The sequence below is a fragment of the Macrosteles quadrilineatus genome, unplaced genomic scaffold (assembly GCF_028750875.1).
Source record: "Macrosteles quadrilineatus isolate MER2022 unplaced genomic scaffold, UCM_ALF_1.0 Scaffold_1__1_contigs__length_201487025, whole genome shotgun sequence".
Classification (NCBI taxonomy): domain Eukaryota; kingdom Metazoa; phylum Arthropoda; class Insecta; order Hemiptera; family Cicadellidae; genus Macrosteles; species Macrosteles quadrilineatus.
Genome location: NW_026542594.1, coordinates 4,752,439 through 4,770,526, shown reverse-complemented (window position 1 = coordinate 4,770,526; position 18,088 = coordinate 4,752,439). Strand labels below are relative to the sequence as shown.

Sequence of the window (18,088 nt, the reverse complement as noted above, 5' to 3'; positions counted from 1 at the left end):
ATAAGCCTCCACAATTTCAAGTGATAATTTTCGTACTGTCTTTTAGTTCATTTTAAGGATGTAATGTTCCACCAGCATCTGTAAAATTTCCAAATAAACAAGGGAGGAAAATCTTATTGGTTTAAAAGCTCTGACGTCTTAGCCTGAAGCCCGCCCGCATGTTTTTTTTATTTTTTTTTATTGCCACTCTTTTGCAGAAGGCACATAGCACACGGGCAGGCAAACCCTGGGTCTCTGTTGATTTTTTTACTGCTGATTTCCTGTTGAGGTATAGTAACAATCTGACAACATTTTTTATCCCTCCCATGACCCAAGTATTGAGTAAGAGGATAAGAGAACCAGTGTTTTTATCATCACTAGGTAAGGATCCAGTTATAATTCAAATTTAAATAGATTAGTTTACAAGTAAATTTAAATCACATTTTTAAAAAATGAAACAAGCCCTGGAGATTCTATAGGATTACTACCCAAATACAAAATTTCATCAAAATCTAACCACTAAGGTATGTAGCTCTGTACACATACTTACTGACACGCTCACTTTTGGGTTAAAGGGGTCTTAAAACGGATATATCCACCCAAAATTCAAACTTGAAAATGGTAGTGAAAACAATGCTTCCTCCATATACTATGTTCAGAGTAAGAAAGTAAAAATAGCTAAGTTTATTGATAAGGAAATTATAACTATTATTAAAAAGTTGCGAACGTACAATGGCTTTAACACAATGTATTTCCCTTCTCAAAACAAATTAAATTGTATTTCAAGACAGCTTTAAATATTGCCAACCTTAAGTTATTCTAAAAATTAGCTCTTCCTGGTACTATAAAAGCTTTATTGTACAGTATTATTCAAGCAGAAAGACAACAATTTTGCCAAGCGACTGTTCTCAAGTGCAGGTGAGAACCGTGCTTAACATGGACATAGTAGAATGTGTTCGCAATCACGACCCCCACAGGTACCAAACCCAAAAACATACGTTCTCGTAATCCAGACCGTTCGCAATCAGAAGGATACCATATAGACCCCGATGGTATTCATCACTGAAGCACGAATCTCATGACACCTCTGGGGTCGGCAAAAACAAAGAAAAGCTCCCCCATGATAAATATGAGAGAAAATGAAATGAGATCAGCATCAATGTGTAATATTCCTACTACAGATCTCGGATCGGTGGAGTAAGGAGTTGAGGTTTGGCTTATGTACGTCAAGCTCACAAGTACTCTCGTACATTTATTTCCTTTAAGCAAGTAGGTAAGGGATGAAAAATCCTTGAGTAACCTAGTAATTGAATTAATATTCAACTGTACAATTCGATCAAATTGCTTACTGCTGATGCACACTATGTACGGTTGAGTTTTGTTTTGAAATACAATGGTAAGTGTATAAAAGTTCATACATTACATGAAAACAGTTGTAATGTGATATTCTTCGTTCTTTCCGATTATATTTTCAACGTTATTAAATTTAATTAAGATGTGTTAGCAGCTAACATACGCCTAGAGTAATAACAAATGGGCTAACAGAGTAGTCATAAGTCAGCTAAGAGCCGACCCATGTTTAGTAGTTACACGGTCTGACAACAGATGCCATGTGTTACACTTGATACATGTGATATTCCCAAAGGTATAAGTATCGTCACTTACTTGCTGCTCAGTCTAGTGCTGAGTACACTCTTGATATTATTGGTTAGTAATAAAATCTAATTCTCGCAGAAAGTAGTCAGTAATGTGCTAATGCCGCAGCACATACTTATTGGAGGAGTACTCACATGGAAATAATGAAATCTAATTATTGCTAGTAAGTGCGAAATAGTTATTTGTACAACTAGTGAGAAAAGTGAGCAATTGACTCACTCGAGAGAAATCCTTACTCACGAGCCGTAGGCGAGTGAGGAATTGTTTCTCGAGTGAGGCAATTGTACTTTGAACTCGAGTTGCACATTATACTTTTCCTACAGTTACCATAAAACAAATAAATTGGTGAAGAAACATAACCTATTTTTACACAGAAGTGAACTTTTAATATAACATTTAACATGAAGTGACAAATACAACAGTACAACAGCTGACCAGCTGATTTACAGCCAGTGCTGCCAACGTATTTCGCGCGCATACGACGTTGCCTGCATGTTACGCGCTCACTATTTCGTGCCTTCACGTTGCAAATCTGGAGTGAGACAAAGTAATTAGAGTGAGACAATATTAACATTGTCTCACTGATGAGTGAATTGGCCACTTTGCTTTCTCAAATCAGTGAGAGAACATGTACATTGTTAGGTAACTGTAGGAAAAATTAATTTAATTCATTAAATTAACGTTCTTGTTTTATAAAATTATTTTTTACATGAAGCCTACTTATGATCGGTGTACCTGTTTATCAATGATTCCATTTAGCTTTACTCACATTCAAACAATGTACAGACAGAAGGTTAATTTTATTAGTAATGATTATTTTACCATGTCACGATGATACCTGAATATACTCCCTAACAACACAAAATTCCTCCAGTTAGAGTTAGAATTGTAAAATACAGTTATTTATAATAATATAGGTTACGTTAAGTAGTTATAATTTTGGCTTATTACATCCTAATAAGTGAGAACCCGATTGAATATATTATTTGTTAAATATTTTTTTATTATAAATTGTTTTAGACTACAACAAAATTTACAAAATATATGAACACTCGATTTGGCTCATTTCTTAGTATTAGAATCGTGGTAAAAATAATACGACGTAAGGTATGCAATACAGCAATACCTACCCCTGAGTAGATTCATTTTGTCCAAAGTATAACACCATGGTATTTAACAGATCAATATTTTACTAAAATCGGAGTAAGATTTCAATATACTTCTGCGACATTTTTCAGGTGTCCAAAAATTGGTTAAGAAAACGTTATATCTCTAAAAAATAGAGGAATAAAAAATATATATTTTTAAATTAGCTTGATACATTACATCTTATGAGTTAGTGTACAGTATGATGATATGAAGTTTACTGTGCCGTTGCAAATCCTACTTGGTTGTTGCCCATGTCGAACTGTGTGTAATACTTGCGCATAAACACATCTCCCAAGATAATAAAGGGCATCTGGTCTGAGCCTACGAAGCTGCTGATACACACTACGTCATTGCTGTCTCCTTGACTGTTAACCTAAACAGAACACTGTGTTTAATACTTGCGCATAAACAAACACATCTCCCAAGATGATGAAGGGCATCTGGTCTGAGCCTACGAAGTTGCTGATACACACTACGTCATTGCTGTCTCCTTGACTGTTAACCTAAACAGAACAATGTGTTTAATACTTGCGCATAAACACATCTCCCAAGATGATGAAGGGCATCTGGTCTGAGCCTACGAAGTTGCTGATACACACTACGTCGTTGCTGTCTCCTTGACTGTTAACCTACACAGAACACTGTGTTTAATACTTGCGCATAAACACATCTCCCAAGATGATGAAGGGCATCTGGTCTGAGCCTACGAAGTTGCTGATACACACTACGTCGTTGCTGTCTCCTTGACTGTTAAGTGTTAACCTACACAGAACACTGTGTTTAATACTTGCGCATAAACTAACACATCTCCCAAGATGATGGAGAGCATCTGGTCTGACCCTACGAACACTAGGTGTGCTAAAGCATTTATACTTTGAATTCAAAATATCTTTACAAACAACACTTGGTTACAGTAGAAATTCTTTACAATCTTGAAATATCTGTGTAAAGCAGATTTTTATGGTTTTCGTTTGTTAACTAAATTACTTTATGCTTTTTATTTCATGTTTTGTTTTCTTATGTATGTGGCACAATCCTGCATAGTATTAGCAACAAATACAATCTTGTATAGGTTTTTTGGAAAAGGTTTCTTATTGTTGTAAAGTGTATTGTATATCGTTACCTGTAGTATGTAATCAGAGGAAGTCAGAGTAAACTTCTGTCCGTTGATTATATAGGAAACATCGGGAAACGAGCTGACTTGAGAACAGTCCACCTATAAACAATCAGAATAATGTATAGATGTGCTTAAAATTCAAAACTTATTAATATAACTTATTTGAACATTAACTTTGATCACGGAAAATTTATAACTGAGAGTAACCATGTTACTATTGTCATCAAGCGTAAAATGTATCTCATTGTCTTAGGTTCCACTCTTTTAGGACTATACTTCATTACTTTATCAACACGTTGGCTTATGTAACAATTTTACAAATTATATTGTTTACAATGTTGAAGTATTGGACTGCGTATACTGACAGTTGTTGGTTTAATTTTATATTTATTAACTGCACTATATTCAAACTCGGTACATTATGAAAACAAATCTTGACAAAGTATAAAGCCCACTGACAAGTATGAGCATCAAGTTTCGTTCCTTACATCAACAGTCTTAAAGAGGACACTTACAACGTAAATGCCTTCATCATATGTTCCACCAAGAGCCTTGTTGATTTGGTTCATAGCTTTTGAGGGACCATACAACAAGCTAGTTCCAGAGTCTGGAATGGCTGCGTAAGACGACAAGATCTTCTTCTTGCCCAACTGGATTCTACAACATTACAAGGATGGCAAAAGTATGAACGGGGTATAACGCATAAACTGTTACAGAAAAATATCAAAGAGGGGTTAAAAAAAACAAAGTACTTTAAGTACTAACTGCTTAAAAAAGAAAGAAATATTTATAAGAAGATAATAAATCTTTCATACTGTTGTTGACGAGATCTTCGTAATTTTTGGCTGAATTAGGAGAGCCCCAAACTAACTACAGTAATGGAAAGTGTCATGCCAAGTGACCCGTCGAGCCATTGCTCCACGTTTCTGTGGTCTCTCTCCCTAAGGTACTTTGAATCCTAAATAGACAACAAGTTTGGGTTCTGAATACAGCATCAGCTGGTAAGAGAACAGCAACATCCTGAAAACGGGAGATGTGCTCTCGCTTGAGGAGACCGTAGACGAACCGTACTGTGTGACCGTACTGTGCAAATGTTGCAGCTGCGAAGACGGCTGATCTGTTCTCGGATGATGTGGTTACCATAATAACTGCACTGACAAAACTAAATAATATAAACCAGATGCAATTTTACAGTCTCTGGAAGAGAGAGTCAAACAGATTCCGCAATGTGCTTAATGCACATCCCCTAGCAATTAGGCAAACGTTAGTGAAGTGCCAGGGTAAGTGCGACACACCACTGTCCCGACCAGGGTCCTGACAATGTCACAGAACTTGAGCTTTCCATTGCCAAGCATTACATGTACATCACAACCTTGGATTGTTTGCACTACATGAAGAGTGTTGATCCAATGTGGATTGTTGTGCACTTCCTTAACCACGCCAAATAAACTCTTTACAAATGTAATATTATTCTCACATAGTGGATACTAACTTACCCGTCAATCTGTATCTGCCAGTACGCCTGTTTGGTAACAGGAGTAAAGGTAAAGTCCCCAGTGTAGTGGTCTGGGTCTACACCTCCGAGAACTAGCTCTGCAGTCTCACTTTCTTCTGACGACTCTTCAGACTCTGCCCTATACGTAGAATAATTTTACATTAAAATTGTTATTTTTAATTCAAACTTAATAAAACCTATTCAACTATATAGACTCGTGTTGGAAGATTGTACTCAATTCTGTACATACTTGTTTAAGTAGAAAGCAAACACAGGGTCATCGACGACTCCCTGGTTGACCATGTTGACGAATGGAGGGTCGGTCTGTATCTCAGAGAGGTCAGAGTAGGCAAGTCCGAGGATGCCATCGAACTGGCTCTGCGCAGTCTGCTGGTCTACCGAGGTAGCTTCTCCGAACAGCTGACTGGTCACTTGTAGATCCCCTACCTGAGGAACACATTTACTGAATATATCGTAGTCCTACATAGTCTGTATTAACTGGGTTACTACTTCAGTATCCAATAGTCAATGGTTACTATTTTAACTGTGAACGAATGTAATGCGTTTATATTCCATCTGCTAAATGTTTGGAAAGAAGTTTGAGGATCCATGAAGATAATACTATACACAACTTAAGAATGTTGTCATTCAATCTACCCTTGCTGAGAATTTATTCAAATTAATTATTGTAACACATGACACTTGGGGGGCAACTACATTATTTTATATAGCATTTATTATTTATCATCACTCTAGACTAATGTGAAAATTATTTTATTGTCGGGACCACGTAAGTTTGCAGTTGGTGGCAGCCAATCATAAGACAAGGCTAGTGCGACGTTGCCACATTGCTCATTGACAACAATAATTAAAATATAAAAGCAACATTTTCAAATCAGCTGGCATTATTAGATTTGGCAACACCGCACCGTTCTCATTGGTTCATTCAAAACCATATGGTAAATAGGCTCCTCCCTCAACTGCAAACTTATGTGGTCCCGACAATAAGTATAGATATCTAGTTTAGGCACTTATTGGGCCATTTGGACACTTTCAAGTTTTCGCCGAAAGCGTAATACTTTTAATACTTTTCAATGAAATGGCGACCATACATAGTAGGTATTTTAAGCCAAGTATGAATGGAGATGAGTGGCGTGATCTTGTAGTCTTGTTAGTGACTAAGGCTAGATTGTAATTTTTGTAATAATACCTGTAACTCAACTCTGCAATTAAATCGCAGGCTTATAGTAGATTTACTGTGGTTACCAAGTATCCTTTATGTTTTAATTGATGGTAAATTTTACAGTTTATGCGGGGTCAACAAGTCACATGATAAGATACATCGTTAACACGCAAAAATACAGCTATTCTAAAATATTTAAAACAAAAATATGTAATTTATATATCCTTGTTAACTTACAGCAATATTTTCTTGAGAGACGACCCCTGAAACCTTTCCACTTCCATATTGGATGCTGAAAGGTTTTCCATTTCTGTGGTAGGAACTACTCTTCTTGTGATTGTACGTGCTGTGCTGTTCTAAACAACATATTTACACGGTTTGAACTTCTTGTAAATGTGTAATTGAAAAACGTAATTTTCTTTAAAAATTCATTAATCTAGTGTTGCATTAAGTAGGATGTAGATTCTCATCGTTTTAAAAATTGTAAATCGTTGATAAAAAAAAATATTTTTGTAATAATTACTTACTGCAGTACTGGTTGTGGTTTCTGCACATTTGCCTGGAGGGTACCCAGAGGTCAGAAGATCCAGTGTCAAACAAAACTTGTATAGTCTGAGCCGGAGTGCCGATTGTCATTGGTCCGTAGTAGTACATCTGTAAAAGTAGATGGGGTTAGACTGGACTGGACTGGAACTTCTTAAATTCTTGATAATTTCTATAACGATGGATGGTGAGGATATCCTGGTAAGAGAATGAAGTAAACCAGACATTTCAGCCACCGTGAATAAGTTTATACATCAAAATGCTAAATATTTATTTATAAATACTTATTAAAATTGTTTTAAAAAGATAGCTTTTTAAAAAAACTTTAATATTAAACCAACACCAATAGCATATGAAATAAAGTATTCCGGGACCGAGCTTTGCTCGGGGGAAATTGTTTTTATGCCATACGAATCGTTTTTTTTCAGTATTTTTACTTCAGCTGGCCATTTGTGCAATTGCAATAGATTACACCAATGCTATGCTGACGACGAAGCTACCTCCTCCCTCCTGAGCGTATAGACTCGTCCACGGCAACAATTCAAATTCAAATACTGCGATTGCACTACTGTAAATCACTTTGTCCAACGAGCACCAGCGAGAAGAGTGTTGTGATGATTTACCATTATTAGATTAAGGTTTTTAGTCTTAACCTGTATTAGAAGTTGCATTACAAAAGCAAGAGTAGTTAAATCGTAATTGTCATACATAAATTGTGAAATCATAGTCGAAACAAATGATCTAAAATCTGCTAAAACAGGTCTGAGTTAGACTAGAGTATTCCGTTTTGTCTTTTAATTGGTTATTCATTTTTTTAAATTTAATATACCCAATGGTAATAATCAGATTGTTCTGCATTTTTACTCCGTATAAACGTATGTTACTATTCTTGTGTTTTACGTTCTTAGAAAACTGTCATGTTGGCATGACTATCAACAAGACTCATTTTAAGTTTAAAAAAAGTTAAGTTCAAGTTTTATATGTAAAAAATTGATTATTTCCCTGCTATACCAATGGTATAGAACTTATTTTTTTAGCAGAACTTAGTTACCGATTCTGATTACATATGATCATAGATAAATCATACTCCCTTAGTGTTGCTTAGTCTATGATATGATATAGGATATTTATAGGATAACTGTAACTTTAGAAAAACTTTAATACATAAACGATGAACCGTGCCATGTGTAGAAAGTCAACCATAGGTATACTTAATATTTTCATATTAGCTTTGATTGTTGTGGACGATACTTACGTCCTGTACATCCTGTAGTGTGATGTCAGATTCGTCTCTCAGTGTCTGCACAGACCTCAGATGGTTCTTGTAGGAGACCAGGCTGCCCTCATGCTTACGATGTTTGCCCAGACTCACGGTCAACGTTCTAGGCCGTGGATGAGCACTTAAACATTGAGTACATGTGCACTGTTTAAGGACGCCAATAATGGTTGATTTACCGCATAACTTTGCGGGCCTAGCAAGAGAACTAGCTACCGTAGAGTAGCTTGTCAGAGCTGGTTAACCACATCAGTTGGATAACTGACTCAGATGTTTACTTATATCTGATAATTCGTCTGCTGAACCTTTTTAGAGAGTGGATTATTTTAATTACACTTATACCCAAATGCTCTTATGCCCTAAGTCAGTATTGAACATATGTAACTAAATAAGCATTCCGATATGGCATACTTCATGTGACCTTTTCAATATGCGTTGATATCAATAACTGATTTCCATTGAACATACTAAATTAAGGATTTATAGTCAATGATACTAACTTTTTAAGCAAGCCTAAAATGAAACACTTAATTTAAAATATAGCTTTTTTATCACATAAGATGTGTTTCAGAAAATAAGGGAGAAAATAGCATATCTACAATAGTGACTCCATTAGTGTGCCACTTGGTACGGAGGTGTGTATTTCACTAGGTTCCCCCGACAAAATCTGTACAAAATCTGTTGGATGAGGTCCATCTAGAAGATATGTCTACTTTAGTATCCAATATGGCAAGATGTAGTAAAGTTTACCTGGCGATGGCGGCTGAAGCGCACGCCGCGAGAGCAGCGACCACACATACAATGAAGACTCGCATGTTACTAGTGGCTACAGATACACCAGTGCGATCTTATTTATACCAACCATATCCTTATCGAAATTCACTTCAATATATATAGCTTATCTTATAGTTAATTGATTGTAAAGAGGCAGAATAACAAGATTTAATAGATCCTGACATCTTCAACAAGCTGAGATGATAGGTTCCTCTTATCTATTGTTGAAAGACGAACCTAAAAGTGTGTTTAGTACCTTCTACATAGCACTCATAGTAAATCAGAAATAAACAACACAGATAAGTGGCCAATATTGTCATTAGTTTGTATAAATTAGGCAACAAAAACAACAACAACAAACATCAGATGAACAAAACTATGATTGTTCAGATGAACAATTGAAATTTGACATGGTTATTTTGTCTTCAATAGAAGTGCATCTATCACTAGATTTCTAAATTTTTACGGGTACTGTGTTACGATAACTAAAAAAATATTACAAATTAATTGATTTATTACTAATGATATAATCACATTAAAAATACCCCCACCACAGCGAACCCGCAGACGAAGCGAATTCCCGTTGACATAATTTAATTGCGACTAAAGATGTATTTAATGTTTCATATTTATACAATTTTTGAATAAAATTACGTTTAACGAGAAATTAGGTTTGCTGCTACGGAGAGTTTAATAAAGTGGGTTTCCAGTAAAACTTTAATGGATTAGTATTACACGAAAAAAATTCCAAATTTGATAACAGATGTATCTATGAATAAGTAAATTACCACAGTGTACTTATTCTCCATACGAATAACATAGACCTTTTTTAATATACGGGTTTAGGAAACATTTTCCGTGACCATTTAGCGTACAACAACTATTCAATATCCTAAATTATTGTTTTTTTAAGTTCTCTAAAATTATCTAGAAAGCAATTGCAAATTTTTATTTCTTAAAGGTCAAAAGGGGGAAACCCCCTATTCTTACCCCATAATTCCCCGTTTCCGTTGTTAGGGCATGCTGGTTTGCGAACTATTTAGAATAAACGTAGATTTGTACGTTTGTATGTGTGACCGGAATGAATATACATATGAATTTGAACGAATGGTGTTTTTGGCCTCTGGTCCAACCAAACTTAAGACAAAAAAGTTAATCGGTCCTGGGACGGGGTAGCGGATTTTTGACGTCACAAACCAGGGAGTAAAATTCCGGCCGCAAACTTTGGAGTTTCGCAACACCAGTTCAATGGATTAAACGCGGAATTAAACGTATATTTTCACGGTTGTGAATTTAATCAGAACACATAAAATTATAAAAACCTAGAGTGTACAGGCCGGAATTTTACCCCCTTCATAAGGTCAGCTCAAAATGTAACCCGGATTTTTACCCCCGGAATTTTACCCCCGGAATTTTACCCCCCGGATTTTTACCCCCGGATTTTTACTCCCAGGAATTTTACCCCCTGGCCAGATATATAAATAAGTGAGAATGGATCTTCTTTCAGTTTTAATTTAATACCAAATATTTTATTATTAAGTAGCCTACCTTAATTTATTTGTAACATTGACTAATCGAACAGGTTTTTAATTTTAATTTTGAGATTCGAGTATCAGGATTCGATCTTTGAACCAACTGTTGGTTTATATCACGTATAAAAAAAACATCTGAATGGTAATTGTTTCGAAGATTTCTTTAACGATTTATTATACAACCGAGGTAAAATAATGTTTTTGTTTTGTGCTATTGTACTGTACTACAGAAACGAGATACATTGTGTTTCACGGTGGTACAATGAAATCATTTAAGAAATGTTCACTCAATTATCATTTAAATGAGCTACTCAGTTCATTTAATGAGCTACTCAGTTCATTTTATATACTTATTAACCAACAGTTGGCCCCAAACGCAAATCCCAACGTCAGAATTAAACAGCGAATTATGTTTACATAGTTGAGATTACAAAATAAATAAATAAAGATAGGCTACTTAACAATAAAATGTTTACAATTAAATAAAAACAGAAATAGGTAAATCAATCATTCTTAATAATTTCTATATCCTGCCAGGGGGGGGGGTAAAAATCCGTACATCTTCAGTTGTCTAAACACTAGTTATATGGACAGGGGGTAAAATTCCGGGTTTTATTGCTAATCTAATTAGTCACGCTCTGTCTATTTTCATTAGACTTCCAAATACGCGGGCCTAAAATTCCGCCCGCGAACAAACTTTTGAGCGCTCAGGTTACCAAGTCATAGTTACGTCAGCTTTGTCCAGGGGGTTAAATTCCAGGGGGATAAAATTCCGGCGACCCCCTGGGGCCAGGTCCTACCATGAGACCTACCGCTAATAACATATTCCCTATCAGGGAATTTAGCTAATATTAAGCCTATTATCTACCTATATGGGAAGTTCAAAAAAGGTGGGGACATTATTTACGAAGTGATTTCTTGGGTAAAAGTTCAAGAATAGTACCTTTCCCAAAATCGCATCGTTAAGCAGATATCCACCAATTTTGTATTGCTTGAACCGATCTTTATTAAACTTAGTAGCCTATGTATGTTAAAGTAAAAGAGACCAATTTTAGAACGAAATTTATCATGATCCAATTTAAATTTTCAAAACAGTGGCCATTTAAATTTTGTTTACTTGAATTACTAAAATATAGCTTATTTTATGAAAAAAATGTCAATAACACTTTTATTTAGCATTGTAAGTTCCCTATCAAATGACACCAAGTTAAAAAAGATGGAAATAAAGAACGTTAATATCATGATTTATAGTTGTACAGATAGGCAAACCTGACTAGTTTAGCCTTTTCATCTGACAACTAAAAAGCATATAATTTAAGAATGATTTTTGTTAAAACCTACTAAAACGATACTCTCCGTTTGTTCATTTACACTATAAGTAAGTTTTAGTCTTTAGAATGATAAAATTTACTGAATTTTATTATAATCTTCTTTCCACAAAATAGATTAAATATATTTTTCCTGAATGACAAATGGATTTCCCTTAAATGGTTATTAACTAGTATAAGATTTACACAACTGAGGATTTCCCCAAAACGTTAGTGATAAAGTAAATGTTGTAAATGTTTACAGCTCCATCTGATTGTTTCGTATTTGACGAGTGGCTTGAATAGCATACTTCCCTGAGAAGCAGTCAAGTACTATTGAGACATTTAGATAAGAGATTACACTGCACCGTAATGGTTTTTACCTGAAATCAAAATTATATTTTGACAACATTTCTGACGAGATACTTCAAAGGCTTTTAGACGACAGTATCATAGATGACTGAGCACTTATACTCTTAACTCAGGTTTAATGTAAATATTAATTTTCAAGATGGTAAAGGTTTCTTAACAACGATAATCTGTCCTGCCCATATTCACATTTTTATCTTCTTCTTTTCCCCTGCGCAAACCGAAAGAGCCTGCATTTTTTTCCAAATACCAAACATTTTACTGGTTTTCATTAGCCTTTCAATTTAAACAGAAATGTTAATAAAAATATATGTTACATTTAAAGCTATTTTCAAACCATTGTATAAAGAGTTGTTACTTTTGTAGTGTGTTTAATTTGCAGAAAATTTAACCTTCTTTCAAATGATACTAGTTATATCTCTTTCATACATGGGTTTGGCTTATGACGTCAAATCAAAAGTCATGTTATTTTTAAAAATGACAAATTAAGCCATGACAGCTAAACGGTAAAGGTCAGACCAGGGTTTATGTAATTTTTTGTTCCTTTTGACGAGTAGAATAAGCTGTTCAAATTAATGCATTCAGTAGTGACTAACCCTGTATATTATATCATGTGGATGACATTATCACGAAACGAGAATATAAATAACTAAAGATAATTCCGTATCCGATCAGTTTATACATTGACTGAGACTTCCCACGCGTGTTACGACAAGTGACATCCAAACCACGACTCAATATATTTTTGGCTTCAGTTCTACTTTTTGACTCGAAATTGCAAAAACATATTTTTTAATTGCATTATATAAACAACACTCTCCCGTCCAGTAATTAAATTTGTATGGTTTATTAATTTTAAAATGTTGTATAATAAACTCCATTGTTGCCAATTCTTATTTTTTAATCTCAATTAATTTTAAAAGCTGTTCAATCTCCAGAACATTAAGTAAAACAAATGTTAATTAAAACAAAAATGTTTTAGCAGCTAACATAAGCCTTGAGTAATAACAAATGGGCTAACAGAGTAGTCATAAGTCAGCTAAGAGCCGACCCATGTTTAGTAGTTACACGGTCTGACAACAGATGCCATGTGTTACACTTGATACATGTGATATTCCCAACGGTATAAGTATCGTCACTTACTTGCTGCTCAGTCTAGTGCTGAGTACACTCCTGATAATATTGGTTGGTTAGTAATAAAATCTAATCCTCGCAGGAAGTAGTTAGTAATGTGCTAAAGGAGCAGCAAATACTCATTTTAATAGTACAACGTTTTAGGTGGAGACAAGGTTCCCTAGTCAAAGCGCATGAACATAATCTGAACTATCATAAACATTACATTAATAATTTTCTTATTTTTTAGAAAAGTGTTTTCTTTTTTTATCATGTTTTTATGATCGACATTTTCGTCGTTGAGTCATTTCTGTTTTTGTTCCCGACACCCATAATTTCATAAAGATCTATTAAAATTAAAAATAGTAAATTTTTGTCTGCATAAAAAATGTTTATTGTAATTTTTTGCCAGATTGTTGTTAAACAATTGTTGTTACACCGTTTGTGGGTATTCATATTTGTTTTGTTCTGTTATTTTAGTTGTCTGCTGCCCGTATGTCTCAAGTTAGATCTAATACAAGCTGCTATACCCGTGCTTTGCAACGGGAAGAAAATGTGACCTATAGAGCTATTAAAGTAATTCTGATGTGTGTTTTAAAATACTGCAACTCTATGATTTAGTTAGAAAAATAAACTGATTTAAAAGTGTAAACATACTTACTTTCAAACTCCTGCTCCTACTTTTTATCTCAATAGATCCAAAAGTATATGACAACATACCTTAGTGTAGCAACAGCATCAATTGCTTCATATTGATGCTTCATGAATGACATGTTTTACCATAATTCTTCAACTTTAGTCAAGCCTCTTTACATGTAGCTTAATATATAAATTACAAAATGAAACTTTGAGCAATACTTTACAAAACGTATACAACCTTTCTTTAAAACCAAACATAACCCTCCTAAATCTAAATAAAGCATCACAAACATCTTATTCGAGTAAATAAACAAACACCAGTTCATTGTACTGACCAGCTGTTTCATTAACTAAATTAAATTAAATCATGTAAACTTTGAAAGCATGCCAGGCGTAGCCCTTTGGAAATCGGCCTGTGGGGCAGAGCCTTTAGGAAATTCGTCCATATCAATACTTTTCGGCAAATCTACACACTCTAAGCTTCATTTTGATGTGACATATGCCTATATTTTTATTTGGTAAATGGCCTTAACCGTTTACATAAAATTTGATTGTATCACTTTAATAATATAATAGACTAGCTGTACCCGCGGGCTTTGCCCCGCTTAACTTCATAAGTATTCGCATGGCTCAATCACGTCCTGGTTGAAGTTCGTTCGCTACGCTCACTCACCTTCAGGTTGGAAATCGTTCGCTGCGCTCACTTGTTTTCAGGTTAGCTCGTTCGCTACGCTTACTCGCCTCCAGGTACTAAATATTGACTTGTGCCTTTGTGCTCAACAAGTTAAAATATTTATCTGACTCAAATATTGGATCTGACTCGAAACGTAAAGGGTGCTCAACAACTAAAACTACTAGTACATGGTGTTTGTAGAGGCGTCCACAAGATTGAGCGGAGTTATCAAGGGGATTATTATTATTAGGAGATTATTCTTTTTACCTACAATTTTAAATTAAAACCATATTTGTATCGATATAATTATTATTGGAGTGATTAAAATAGTTACATACTGTTCCCATCAGTAAAGGAAGGTAAAAAACACAGTGATTTTTCAGAGACCTGCATTTACATTTTGTATAATAAAACCTCTAGGGTGGTATATTAATTTACTGTAGTTTGTTTATTAAAGCAAAACTGTTATCATATCAGAAGGTTAATTGTAGGCTTTTTAAAAACAATTAATGAAGGTAAACAAAAAGGGTAACAATGAACTATGAACATAGGATTATAACACTTAGAAAAATTCTCTTTAACCACACGTGAGTGACAGTATCATGGGGAAAAATTAAGTGATACATACGTAATTAATATTTGATGAATATTTTCTGGACACGGGGTATTAGCTGAAACAGTTGATCTGCAGTCCAATGCTCAAATTCAATAAGCTTTAACAAACGGATTTAATTTTGTTTAGATTGATTTAACTTTCAATCACTTCAATATAATCTCCTTCAATAAAAGATCATCCATTTCTGGATATATTTCCACTCAAATATTCCCAGGTGAAAAGAGTGATTATGATATTAAATTTCTAAGCTCTTATTGAAAAGGTTGGTTTCCAGCACCGTTTAAAGAAATCACGAAAATATCCGTCCAAAACTCGGTGTCGTACTGTGGGTATCGTCTGAAACTTAGGTTAAATAGAAACAATGTCAATACATTTCAGGATTCAGGATTCATTTTCTTCGACTACTTATTTTCTTACTAATAAAGATGTTTAAGTATTTTGGCTTATTGCTTGACTTGATCTAGTAAACTATTTATAAGATTCTACAGTTGTCTCATATTCGTGTTTGAACATGTATCGTTTTAGTCATCCAACTATTGTTGGGAAGAAATGTTATTATATTTAAAAAGTAACAAAATTAACGTGCCAACCATAAATGCATCCTCCCTTAAGGGGATATGGCACTATGGCAGTGAAAATGCTAACTTCCTTATCATTATCACTAGGTCTTTCAAACGTATACCATGTGTTTTATAGGCATAAGAATAGGTATAAACATAGTTAAAAGAAATTTTTTTCGTCAAGTACACCCTTAGTAATTTTTTTTTTGTTTTTGTTATTAACTAAATTTGATATAACTTCAGTTCTAATTGTTGGATTTTAATCATTAAACCATCAGTTTGCAGGGAATAATACCCTCTAAATAATTAGGCAGAATTATAACTGTATCTTGATTTATTACTTTGTTATGGGTCATTTTGTAATTTAAAAATGAAATTGGTTTTCTGTGGAAATCAAATTTTTTTTCATTTTAGAATAGACATACATTTACAATTCTACCTAATTATTTAGATAATAACATTCTTAACACTCGGTAAAAATTTGAATTATGTAGCATAAACTGTTTTGAAGATATATTAAATTAAGTAGTTGAAAATGTTAACTGATTAGCGGGAATCGCACACTAAAAGTTACACTTGGCAGTGTAACCATGGTCATACTTATTGTTGAGTTATTGATCTCTTTTTTGTTTATGCAACCATTTTATTATTATTTATTATATTATTATGTAATTATTACTTAATTATTATATTAATAATAGTAATAATAATGATAATTATTATTATTATTACAGAAATAACTCAATGACCGGATTTTTTTTTACTATTTTCGGTATTTTTCTTAATAAAGCCCAAGCACTAAAAAAATATATTTTTTTTATTTTTGAGCGATTTTTCTTATTTTTAGCGAATTCCCCTATAGGGAAGTAGCTATTACCGTAGGTCTCATGGTAAGACCTAAGCCCGGGACCGATTTACTTTTTCATTTTGATGTCCCCAGAGGCCAAAAACACCATTCGTTCAAATTTTTATATATCTATATACTAGCTGTAACCCGCGGGCTTTGCCCCGTTTAACTACTTAATTTTCAAGATTATCTCGTTCGCATGGCTCAATCACGTCCTGGTTGAAGTTTGTTCGCTACGCTCACTCACCTTTAGGTTGGAGCTCGTTCACTACGCTCACTCACCTTTAGGTTGGAGCTCGTTCGCTGCGCTCACTTGCCTTCAGGTTAGCTCGTTCGCTACGCTAACTCGCCTCCAGGTTGAAGTTCGTTCGCTACGCTCACTCACCTTTTGGTTGCAAATTAGCTGTTGTCATAAATGTAAAAGAAATAATAGTGCTGCACCCTGTTGGTAATCCTTGTAACTTTAATGCTATTGAACATCATAGAACAGAACCAACTTGTTTAATTGAAACAGCTGTTAAGATTCAATAATTCCATTTCTCATAAGGTTAACATGGGAAACTCCAGAGCCACTGGGGCGGAGCCCGAAAGGATTTTTGAAATAAGAATATGCCTATATGTTAATCGGGAATGTGAGCTATCATCATGCCAAATTTCAGCCCAATCCGACCAGTATTTTTCGCGTTCACTTGTCACAAACATACATCCATACATCCAAACTTTCTCATTTATAATATTAGTAGGATAAATATATATATGTGTGTGTGTGTGTGTCCATCCGCACGATAACTTGAGTAATTTTTGTTCGATTTTGATAAAATTTGGTTTGAAGGTGTAAGGCGGGATAAACTTGAATGAGTTCGCGAACCAGCATGATCGGACTATGGAAACGGGGGTTTATGGGGTAAAAATAGGTTTTTCTCATTTTTGACCCTAAAAACACATAATTTCACAATTTCTTTTCAAACCATTTTGTAGAGCTTAAAAAACAAATAATTTAGTATATTGAAGAGTTATTATGCGCCTAATTGTTACGGAGAAAATTAAAAAAAAAATGTAATTTTAAAATTCCCATGTTATTCTTATGGAGAATTAGTCAACTGTTGTAGTTTGCTTGTTTATGAACATATTTTGATCAAATTTGGAAAATACATTAATTTCTTACTAAACCACTATACCTTTTAATATTTTACATTAAAAAAACTTTTTTACCCTCCCTGTTGCAGCAAACCTAAGTACTCATTAAACTAATTCTGTTTA

General features: G+C 34.3%; 1 protein-coding gene across 2 annotated transcripts; it reads right to left on the bottom strand.

The window, feature by feature from the left end:
* Positions 1-2,915: 2,915 nt before the first annotated feature.
* Positions 2,916-9,261, bottom strand: LOC129005647 (lysosomal aspartic protease-like). 2 transcript variants are annotated; one of them, XM_054434610.1, is made up of 9 exons: positions 9,149-9,261; positions 8,378-8,522; positions 7,107-7,233; positions 6,817-6,935; positions 5,647-5,843; positions 5,398-5,535; positions 4,417-4,558; positions 3,908-4,000; positions 2,916-3,157 (listed from the first exon to the last, which is right to left on the bottom strand). In XM_054434610.1, the coding sequence occupies exons 1-9, from the start codon at positions 9,211-9,213 to the stop codon at positions 2,999-3,001; spliced, it is 1,185 nt and encodes a 394-aa protein (XP_054290585.1). In that variant the 5' UTR covers positions 9,214-9,261; the 3' UTR covers positions 2,916-2,998. The 2 variants fall into 2 exon arrangements, with proteins under 2 accessions (XP_054290585.1, XP_054290591.1); XM_054434616.1 differs by lacking the exon at positions 2,916-3,157 and adding an exon at positions 3,299-3,413.
* Between the last annotated feature and the right edge of the window lie 8,827 nt (positions 9,262-18,088).